Here is a 12,193-nt window from a genome sequence, read left to right as displayed (position 1 = left end):
AGCAGTTTTGAGGTGCTTGCAGTGGTAACTGCCCGTGTGTCTTTGGTGTTTATGCAGTGTTGTGGGAGAAAGGCGAGAGACAGAAGAGAAGAGCAGCAGACAACTGTAGATGGAAGGAAGCCGTCAGCAAAATAGTCACCATTAATCACCGAGGGCCATTGTGGTCCTGTCCTCTATACGGCGCCAGTGCAGGCAGGCAGGCAGACACAGAGAAAGAAGAAGAGAGGAAGAGTGAGAGAGGGGGCTGGGAGGCTGCAGGGAGAAAGAGGGGGAGAGAATGGTTGGGGATCAGCCTGTATGTCCATCTCAGTTCCTACTGCGGGGCTGGGGAGCAGTGCTGCTGTCTCAGTGCTTGTCCTCCGTGTTCTCCCAGATCCCGGATCCTGAGGTAAGAGCCTGATACCACCATGTCCTCCACAAGTTCCTTTCAGAAATATCCTGAATAGGTGCAGGTGTTCTGCTGTTTACAGGGTATCTTTGTGTGATTCCTACACATTGTATGGTCGCCAGAGTTGTTGCTTATGTTACTTGTTGACAAGTAAAGGAATATAGGGTGAAACCTGATACATCTTACAAGAATAGCCAAGCCACATGTGTTTATATGGGTGCAAACAGGAGGATGAGTATGACGACTCCTGGTATGATGTGGTATGAAGTTGTTGTTGTGGTTTTAAGCTGAAGAGAAATGGATTAAATATGACAACTACAATCATCTGACTACAAACTTCTAACTTGTATTAAAATAATTCTGCTTCTGAAAAATAGCTAATTCATTGGCTTTCTATACAGGGCACTGTGTAAACATGACTGAAAGGACACAATGCATTAATCAATGACAAAACGGTCCTTTATTAAAATAATGTGAATCAGTAGCTGAAACAAAGTAGCCATGACATAACAATAAATTATATGTTGAACATGGATTGTATGATTTAAAAATGTGCGGAAAATGCATTCTGAGTAATCCCATAGACTTAATTCTTGGATACAGTTATAAAGAGGCAACAGATAATAGATAATATTTATATTGATTGATATATATATACAAATAACCCATTTTGCCATGTGACATCTTGTTCTTATTATAGAAAGCACATGAAACTTCTAGAAACAGCCTCCCTCTGGATGTGCGTGTGAGGTATTCTAAGCTTCAAAAACTTAGAAAAAAGCTAGAGTTGGTAGCTGAAGATGCCTAATGAGCAAAAATAATGTTTATCCTGTAAATAAAAAAGGCTAGCTCAACAGTCTCAGGTGACAGATAGTGAATGTTTTACTTTCATGTGCATGTAGTGCAAACATCAGGAAATATAATCGAAATACCATGGGCACTGGCACACAACTGCAAATATATATATACATATATATATGTATATATATGTGGCATAACTAAACCTGTACCCCATTGCTGATTTTCTTGTTTTTAGAATTTGATCCTTCATTCTATGATGCTAATCTTCCTCAATTAGTCCCTAAAAGATCTTCTTACATAAACCAAAAAAATTATTTTAGGAAGAAAATCCAAACATGCCATTGAATATTTTACAATCAAACTAACCATCCAACCATCCAACAAACCACCATTTGTCATACATTTGGGTATATACAGTAATGATTAACATGAGGTAACTTGAGGCCAGTAATCTTCTGAGTTTCTTTTGTTTGTTACACCAAGAGAAAACTTGAGGCTTATAGCCACTAATCTCGCCCCATGAAATGCCCCAGAGGAAGCGACTTAGCATTATATAATCACTCTTGAAACAAACATTGTTATAATTTAGGAGCATCGCTAAATATCCCCCATCAAAGCTAATCCCTCTGGGAGTTGCACAAGCACAAGTGTAAACTGATTCAACCAAATGTCGATTTTCAGATTTTTCTTTGCAGCTTATTTGTCCACAGTCCAATTTGTGTTCTCCTCAGACAAACACTATAGAGGCCCCCGAAGACAGTTAGTACTGTCACATGTTGCCTCTTAGAAGCCTTTCAGGTCTGACAAACAGCAAAAACACTGGGTTGTTTTGCCCGGGTACGGAGAGTCTCACATGGCATAAAGGAGTAAGCACATGGAGATTTTAAATATCTAAGTTAATCATAACACCTGCTGATTTATTTAGTGATTTCCACATTAACTGCTCTCTATCCTTCATTGTGTGTTTAACATTAACCTGGAAACTGTTACTTGTCATATGTTCTTTTTCTTTCTTTTTATTTAAACGAAAAAGAACGTCGAAAAATTTAGTATTTCAGTTAGTTTCTACCGATGCAAAATGATTCCCATTCATGTCTTATCCTCTGCAGAGCCTCAGTCCTGTAGTGCTTACATCATCGTCTCTACTTATTCCTGTTACATTTTTCCATTTCACCACATAATGCTGTTATCAGTATAGGCAGCAAATGTAATAAGTGTCCATTTTCTGATCCATCTCTTCTTGGGTTATGGTCAAAAGTATAGGGTTTCCAAAACAACCTTGCATCATCCAATCAAGCAATCAATACACAGTAGACAAGAAGAAATCCTCACAATGATTCTATCAGGCAACTGTCGCTCTGCTGGCTTTAGCTAAGTAGTGATCCAAGCCATCACACATAGTATGTATACTACTGTATATATATGTATATATATATATATATGTATATATGATAACTCACACATTTTTTACTGTGTAGGCCTACTTATTGTTCCCCAATCACCAGGTCTGGAGAAAGGTGTTGTGAAACTTAAAAAACAAAAAACAAATTGTAGATTTGGACATTATTGAATGAACTTGGGGCATCAGAGAGACCATATAGGGAACGAAAGTGCAGGAAAAGTCTAAAAATAAGAGTCAGGCTTTGTTTGTAGACCTCAGCATTTGTTTGTGTCGAGTAAATATAGATTCATGTGGATCGTTTTTTCTTATTTAAGTATTTATGTTAGGAACTGTATGTCAGTTCAGTGAAATGTCATACATGTAAGTAATAAGATAAAGAATACATGGAATTAATATATCAAATGAATTGACCTTCACAAAGTTCAGGGTGCAAGGTGGATGTGGACAGATAACTCTGAAAGCAGACTGAAATGATTGGCCATGTGACACACAGGTAATTGGTAAATAAGAAATCAGTGCCTTCACACTGTACAAAGGATATTTGCTATTGTGTGACTTCTTGATATTTGAAAACACGTTTTAATGCATAAACATTGAAGTAAAACTGATGTCACTCAAGCATTCTCTGATACCTGCACAGATTGAAATTATTGAGCTTTCCTTTATTATAAGATGACATCAAACTCTTTCTTTATTTCTATATTTGTTTAATGAATGAATCTAATATGTAGATTCCAACAGAGTGTATCATTAATTCTGCTTTACTTGAAATCAGAAAGATAGAGGAGAGGCTGAAAAATCTTACTCCACTTATTGTACTGACACACTACATTGCCTGGAGATAATGAAGAGAGGATGTTAAACTTCAGATGCTCTAAGATCTTGTGTACTCCTCAGGGTTTGCTCTCTGCTGTGGTAACTGTTTGTGAAGGTTTATTTGTGGTGTGCAGATACTTAAAAAAGTCCATGTCTCTTTTTTCCCCCCACAGCTATTGCCTACAGATCCCCCAAAGAAGCCAGACCCCATCACCTCAGAGTCTGTTGTTTTCTGGGGGCTGCGGTTATGGCAAGTCATCGCCATCTTCTCAGTCTTTATTTTGGCAGTTGGTCAGTATAGCCCATGAAATCCCTTTTTTGACACCTCCAAAAAACGTTTTTCATATGAACTGTAATTTTGAGAAATAACAGTAGGCCAAAGATGATGTATTCAATCACGCATCCACATTCTGATTATCAAGCACACAGTGTGATTAGTAATATAACAATAATAATAATCCAGAAAAAGGCAGGATCACATCTGTGTTTCCAGAAGTGAGTCATACTGTAGAACAAGGACAAAGAAATCAACAATATATATATATATATATATATACACCTGTATAAATAATTACAATGTTGCAATTATTCAATGTGTTATTTAAAACTCATTGTGTCCCTGTCTTTGCCCCACTGCCCCTCTCCTTCAGTTATCACTCTATGTTGTATATTCAAATGCCGTATCCCGAGAACCAAAAAGGAAATAGAAGCCCGGCACGCACAAAGACAAGCTGCCAAGAAATACGCCAACACATTAGAGACAGTGCCACCACTGAACGAGCTGACTGAGATCCCAGGATGTAAGTACCTCCCTCTTGTATCTTTCCAATGTTAATGTGACTGTATTAAATTGGTAATATTATCAATACAGCTCTTTTTTTGAATGGTTTTCTAGTGTTCTCGCACACAGCAACTTCAACTGGTTTTGGCTGCAAATGACAAAATGTGAGATAAAACTGTGAACTCTATAGTACGACATTGATGAACAACAGAGTGTAGGGTGTAAAAGCACACCCTAGAGATCTGAAAAGCAGGACAAATGGCTTTCTGTGGGAAGAGCTTCAGTTGTAGTGGGTTGTAGTACCACTTTACAACGACAGCTGTCTTTTTACATAGTGTCTTTCTAGGAGCCTATCATTTCTTACATTTTTAATGTCTCTGCTTTCCATCTGACAACATTTCCTACACTTCTGCTCTGTTTTATACTAAATTTCCTCGTCTCTTCTCTTCTCTTCTCTTCTCTTCTTTTCTCTGCCATTCTCTTCCTGCTTTTCTTCCAGCTGCTCCAGATCCTTCTGCAGTACTGACAGTCTCTGAGCAGGTCCAAACGCAAATTGCTAATAACAGCCCGGTCTCAGCAGATAGGGTCAGCGAGGAGCAACATAGCTCCCTCACCTTGCCGGAGACGGGCTGATTTTTTCCTCTTCTTTCCTCCTGCTTTTTAACTTCTTTCAGACACTCTTATTGACTCAGCGACTTTAAAATACAGTGTATACACTGGTAGCCACGCTTTAAGTCCTCTCCATGCAGCACACATCTACTTGGTCTTTCTAAATGGTATTTAAGCAAATAAAAATGTGAATTTGAGTGCTTACCACATCACTTTTGAAAAAAATGTTTCCAAATGTTACTTTTGTGGTGGACAAGTGCATCAGTAACTATGTGAAGTAGAAAATAAGACTTAATAAGATGTTTACTGTGTCTTAAAATACAAATTATAATGCTTTGGCAAATTTGCAAAGATGTTTTTCATTTAGATAATATTTTGCTTCATGCATATGACTGATGATGAAAGTACTGTAAGCAATTACAATGATAATGCATGCAGCATGCTGTTTGTGCTCTGTTTGTCTGTTTCCCTACTATCCTGCTTTCCAAGGTTAGCTTTGAATAAAGCAAATCATTGACACTATTTCCCGTTAATGGTTAATTAAATATGATCATTGAAGTCAATACCACTGGTGTCTTTTGTAGCTAATTAAATGTTCTGGTCTTTAATCTCTCCATCTCTCTGGAATTTGGTGGAATGGAAATGGAGATCAAAATTAGAGAAACAAATTAGAAATACTTGATACTAGATATTGAGAAATGTGGCTATACAACTGCTGTATAACCAAGGCACTTCAACAAAAACGTTTTCTTAGGGATTTAGGATTAAAAAATGAATAGGAAGTGTAGAGGCCCTTGCTTTGAATGACTTCAGCACATCTGCGCTCACAGGACATAACTAGTTTCTCACTCTGCTCTGGTTTGATCTTGGTCCATTCTTCTTCAGTTTCTTCCACAGTTCTGTAACTGTAGTGGGTTTCTTAGACATTACTTTGTTGCCAAGGATTTTCCAGAGATTCTCTATGGGGTTTTTTATCTGGACTCTGGGCTGGCCATTTCATGGTTTCAATATTCTTAGCTTTAAGGAACTGCTTCACCCGTTTTGCAGTGTCACAGGGGGAATTGTCCTACATGAAAATTGCGGGCTGAGTCGGAGACAACTGCAGTGATGGTATTGCATGTTGCTGAAGGAGGTTCACATAAATATTAGCATTTACCCTGCCATGTAGCTGTACAAGAGGCCCAACTCCTGCTTCAGAAACCATCCACCAAACCATCCACCAGACACTTCATCCTCCGAATTTAACTGACTTCTTTACACACTTTGGGTTCAGTCTTTCCCCAGTCCTATGCCGAACATAATGTTTCTCATCAGATCCAAATAAATTAAATGTACTCTCATGAAGTGCACTCTGGACCAGTTCTCCTATGTCGACACAACATGCTCCTCAGCAAAGGCAAGTGTAGCGGGGTTGAGGGGTGATCATATGATAAACAGACTGTTACGAGAGCATGCACATCTCTTTAATCTCGAGTGGAGTCTAGAGAGTTGATCTAGGATGCACTGGAGTAAATCCTATTTCGTGACTATATAACTAGTCAACCGTGGCTTTGGGAGAAGGGCTGAGGGGAAGTTACACAGACTCCAGCCCTAATCAAGAGTAAGGATGGACATATTTATTAGCTGCTCTCAACCATGAGCTCCAAACAAACCCTGCTGTAATGTTTTTTTCAACAACTTAATTATTAGTTAACTTGCAAAAAACAAACATAATACATACTCAAAGTGTACAAAATGAAACCTGGAAATTACCATGAAGCTAAATTAAACTGAGGCATAATAACATAAAACAAAAGAAAAACCGAAACATCACAGTGTGCACAGCAAGCTACCACCTTCTTGTTTTCTTTAACATCTCAGCCTCACCTAATTGGAACCTACCATCTGCCCATGAAAGTATAGGGTGAACTGTGAAACATTTAACACTGAAACATTATATATATATATATATATATATATATATATATATATATATATATATATATATATATATATATATATATATATATAATACAAAAAAATATATAATATAATATATAATGTTTAAGTGTACTTTTATTACCATATATCTATATCTATAGATATATGGTAATAATAGTAATAATAAGCACCCCACATATGATAAATATTGAATTTATTGCAGATCTATTCTCCTACACCTTAAGAGTACCCAGCACCTCCCTGCTGAGAGGACCTAATCAGGCAAACCTGCCTGCACTCTCCTTGATTGAGCTGGTGAGCAGCTGATCTACCCCCACATCACAGGCAGAACCAGAATAAAAAAAACTATGAACCCACAACCAACACATCAATTGATAATGTATTGAATAAACTGAAACATTATACTTAAATTTAGAATTAAGCAGACACAAAACACTGTTAATGTTGGGAACATTTTCCTAGTGAAAAGAGAGAAAGGCAGCCTTTTCACAATATATAAAAGCCATTTTTTTTAAAAAAGAATACACAATTTAATGGACAGTCTCTTGATTGCACACACAAATAACGTGATTTTTTATTCATTATTTAGGAACATTCATACATTTATTTTATTTAAGGAAATAAATAAGAATAGATCCATCTCCTTTTGCAATATTTTCTCCAGTGATTATGTCACATTTAGGCTACACTGAAATGGCAAACCACATGACTGAGAATATAGAGTAAATGTTGTGTCGTTGATTATAATGTACTAACTGTCTTAATATGAAATGAAGTTCATTTTTTGATGAGGGCTTGATTATGCAAAGCAACAGTTCACTTAGGAAATCCAGAGCAATCAGGGAGAACAACACACAATATGACTTAGCAGTCAAGTAAATGTTACAAATGAGGCTCAAGGAATGACCTCTCTTAAAGAGATGTGTGCATGAATACATTTTTCATAAAATCTGTGTAGCTGTTTACAGGAAAAGAATATCCTTTGTTTCTACACCAATTGAGATGTCTGACATTTTCCATTGAGAATGTATCTGTGCCTCTGTTTGCACATTCTTACCGAGCTGTTAAAAGCATGTTGGGGAAAAATATGATAAACAAAAAGCTTTCCAATTTCCAATCACAGCCAATATATGTCACAGCACATTGAGAAGAAAGAGGAAGGGCGACCACAGGCTTAGGCCCTGTTTAGACGAAGACGATCTAAAAGTTCTCGCTTTTTATTCCCTGTTTAGACGAGCGTATTTGGGGGGAAATCTGCGTGCATACGGTGATACAAAAGTAGACCTATGTAAAATTTGATGTGGTATGCACGTCAGGTGGCTAGGTGGTGCTGTGAAGCACGGCCACACAACACCACCCAGAGCTCGTGTATGCATAGAAACTTCCTTCTGCATCAGTCCCTAATAGCTGAGAAGCAGGACGCCGTACAGTGGGACAGAGATCTGCAGCAGGGTCTGCAGCCTCCCACCCAGGAAACTTGAATGTCCGACTGATGGAAATAGTCCTACATGTTTGTTGTTGTTTACCTGTACTCTGCACATGAATGTTACCTAAACATGTACGCCACATGAGCCAGCGTGAGCAGATCAGAGCACACTTTTGCGTTTTTTCCCCTTTACAAGGAAACACAACGGTGAAGAGTTATTGAGATTTCCACTTTGGAGGGTGGTTTCATTTTTTTGCTTTTGTAAGCCCCCAAAACACTGTCGCCGTCTAAATGAAAGGCACATCTGATAAAGTTTATTGTCGTTTTCATCCGTGAGCGTTGTTGTGTAAATAGGGCCTCAGTCTCTATCTTTCAGCCCTTCCTCTCACACAAGCAAGCACTCACACAAAAATTCAATAAAATATAGGGACTGAAAAGACCGAGCTGTGGATCAATTCCTCCCATTTGCCACCTTCACTTATTTGCCATCAATCCAACCTGCTGCTTCTACAGTACCAAGTGCATGATTTCAAGAATCTGAAAAATGGATGGTCTCAGTGTCACGAATAACGCAAACACATTTCTCACGCATCTGTCTACTTAAAGCTCTGAATGGGCGTCAAGGGAAAAGGTCGTCTAAGGTTCACAACGCGCGGACTGATGAGTGACGGACTTGTAAAGAGGAAATTTGGTCTGGTTAGAAGTCACGTTTTGTTCCTCAGTAGGAAGAACTTATCTAACCAAATTAAAACTGGCATTGTTTGTGATATCAGTAAGGCAGTTTTTTTGCATCACTTCTGAGAAAACATACAGTTTTGTCAGTCAGACTGAACTGGGATTTCTTTGAAATGTCACAATGTCAGAAAGCCCTGTGCCCTCAAGTTTGATCAAAAATTCTACTAGCTGTATCGGAGCTGAACTTTTGACATTTACTAGTAATGTGACCGACATAGCCTTTTGTAGAGGGCAATATTAACCTTTAATTATTCCACTACCATACGCAGTATGTAAACAACAGGACTCATGGTAGTACCACTCCAATTTTTACCAAAATTACAACAATGTGCAACACATCCTGGTTTCTAATTCTGACATTTAATAAAGCCCTTCATTTAGACGCCACTAACCTAAGCATTAACTCTTTATACTGATGTATCATCTCTCAAGGTGTTGTTTAAATCCGACTTGTAAAGAAGAAAAAAAAAAACCTTCTCCAACCAGCAAAGTTGTCTTTTACATCCATGTCTGTCCAGACTTAAATAATGCATGTAGTGAAGACTTTGAAGGAATTTAATAAAAAGGCATGAAGTGTATTTTTTGACAAAAAATAGATGCCTCACACACATTTTCAACCCTTTTGAGAAATCATAACAATCACCACAATTTTAATATTAGTGTCACCAATTCAGCATCCAATGAAATAAAATGGATGCTGAATGAAAAATGAAGTCACAATGAAGTTGACCTTTGACCTTTGAATATAAAATGTCACTGCTTCATCATTTTATCCTATTAGACATTAATGTGAAATGTTGCCAGCGCGGAGGCAATTAAAAAATTCAAAGTATACTTAAAAGGAGCTGAAGTGAAGGAGAAATGCAAAAGGATAAGAAAGGAAGGCAGTTTCGGAATTCAGTCAAAACACAAAGAAATCTATTCACAAACACTGTGATGGTTGGTTGATTACTTTAAGTCAGCAGGATTAACCCAGCACAGTAAAACACAGGTAGGAAATCATTTCAGGTTTACTTTGACCCCCTCCGGCAACTTGTGACATTTGGTGTGTGTTTTTCATTTGGTTTCTTGGCCTTTGTTTGTGTATCAAGTTTCTCTGCATAGAGCATCGGGGAAATGTTTGCTCAGCTATTGGAATAAACAACAACAAAGAAGCTCCGTTTAGCCCTAACCGGAGTCTGTCCTTTGAGCAATTTTCACAGTTTTTAAACAATAGTTGCTGTAGTGTAAAATCACACCAATGTTTCTTGTTGATCTATATCATGTAATTTTCAAACTCTTGCCTGGAGCCGTTACATGCATATTTAGGAGGACCATGTTAGCGTAATGTGAGCTTTATTAGGGCCGGGTGCATCTTTCATGTGGAAAAACAGTCTGTCAAATGTGATTTCTGAAAGAAAATGTTGTTGGCTCAACTGTTCCAAGAAATTAACTGAAAATTCCTTTTTACTTTTTATTTTTTCTGCAATTAAAGGTACCATTGGAAACCTTTGATTTTATTCTCAAAGACTAGTTTTAGTTTGTATGTGTCCTATTTTGTCTTTGTATGAATGTCCTTTGTGTGGCATTGCTGTTGTGTCTTGACCAGGTCTTTCTTGAGAATGAGACCCCCTGTCTCAATAGAGATTACCTGCGTATATAAACATTCACATGGAGGCCACCTGTTTTAACATCATCTTTGCATACAGGCTAATTTTAGGGAGACTAAATAATGTCTACAGAGAGCATATAGGCTAGTGTCATGGAGAGTTTTAAGCAATAGTTTTGATATTTCAGGAAATACACTTTATAGTTTTCTGTGTAACTGCAGCCACCAGTCAGTTAGCTTAGCTTCGCATAAAGACTGGAAACAGGCAAACAGTTAGCCTTGCTCTGTCTGAATGTAACAAAATCCACCTAGCAGCATCTGAAAAGCTTCGTAACTGTGGCTCTTTCATTTAAAAGTATAAAGTATATAAAATCACAAATTGCAGTTTTACAGGAAGCAGCACTATTTCTTGTAGTCACTGTCCACTAGTCTGCTATAATCGACCTTGAAACTGCAACTTGCGTTGGCTTTTGTACGAATATAAAAAACACAATATAACATGTTAATAAGCCTTAGAGGTGTTGGTAGACAGATATTACCTCTGGACAGAGCTAGGTTAGCTGTTTTTCATCTTTATGCGAAACTACGCTAATCTAACGGACCCCCAGCAATAGAATACCATACAGACATGAGAGTGGTAACTTTGAAACTGCAACTTGCGTCGGCTTTTGTACGAATATAGAAAACACAATATAAGATGTTAATAAGCCTTAGAGGTGTTGGTAGACAGATATTACCTCTGGACAGAGCTAGGTTAGCTGTTTTTCATCTTAATGCTAAACTACGCTTATCTAACGGACCCCCAGCAGTAGAATACCATACAGACATGAGAGTGGTAACTTTCTCCTCATGTAACTCTCAGCAAGAAAGCAATGAATATCAAGCTATTCTTTTTAGTCTGTTAGCTGTGTACATCTTCATTGTGTCACTTCTTGAATAATAAGAAAAACTTTATCTGTAAACTCCCACAAAGCTGACTATAAATCTGTGTTCTCTATTCCTCACCCAAACAGCACATGAAACAATCCAATTAAAAAAATAAATAGACCATGCTTATTAGTACAGATAGAAACAGATGTGCCTTCATTACGTGCAACCTACTTAGCCCGACATTCTGTTGTATTACATAAATTCTCCCTTCCAATAAGCATTACAGGCAAGACCCTGGTGATACCTGATGTTGCCATCGCCATGAAGCCTTTGACCTTTTCTTCTCTTGTTTTTCCTGCAGCTGCAAAAGCAGAAGTAAAAGAGGAAGTGACAACAGTCTCTGGAAAAGTGGATGCTGAAAAGGCAGAGAAGAAGACCAAGGAGGGCAAGAAAGAGGGCAAGGGTGCCAAAGAAGGGAAAGGAGATGAAAAGGATGCGTCAACAAAAAAGGGGGAAAAAGGTGAAAAGAGAGCATCCAAGAAAGAAGCTGATGAAGGGAAAGGGAAGAAATCTGGAGAGAAGGGAGACAAAGGGGAGAAAGGAGGCAAAGGAGAAAAAGGAGGCAAAGGAGGGGCTAAAGGGGGAGCCAAGAAATCTCAGAAGTGAACTTTTGCCTTTGCCAAGCATTTTGCACATTATTTTTCTAAAACGGAATTTGTATGATATTATATTTAAAATAAACAAAAATTTGAAAAATGCGTCATTTATCTACTTCAAAGTTACAGATGTATTGTTTTATTCACAATTCACTGATTAGAACATTAGAGACAAGAAAA

General features: G+C 37.8%; 1 protein-coding gene across 1 annotated transcript; it reads left to right on the top strand.

Moving 5' to 3' along the window:
* Positions 1-277: 277 nt before the first annotated feature.
* On the top strand, positions 278-12,023 carry tmie (transmembrane inner ear; the record flags this gene model as incomplete). The annotated part of the gene is made up of 4 exons (XM_083928124.1): positions 278-388; positions 3,581-3,698; positions 4,058-4,207; positions 11,719-12,023. The coding sequence occupies 4 exons, from the start codon at positions 278-280 to the stop codon at positions 12,021-12,023; spliced, it is 684 nt and encodes a 227-aa protein (XP_083784250.1).
* Between the last annotated feature and the right edge of the window lie 170 nt (positions 12,024-12,193).

This window comes from Echiichthys vipera (genome assembly GCF_963691815.1).
Source record: "Echiichthys vipera genome assembly, chromosome: 15".
Lineage (NCBI taxonomy): Eukaryota > Metazoa > Chordata > Actinopteri > Perciformes > Trachinidae > Echiichthys > Echiichthys vipera.
The sequence above is the reverse complement of the archived record's forward strand: the minus strand, read 5'-3'. Positions and strand labels throughout refer to the sequence as shown.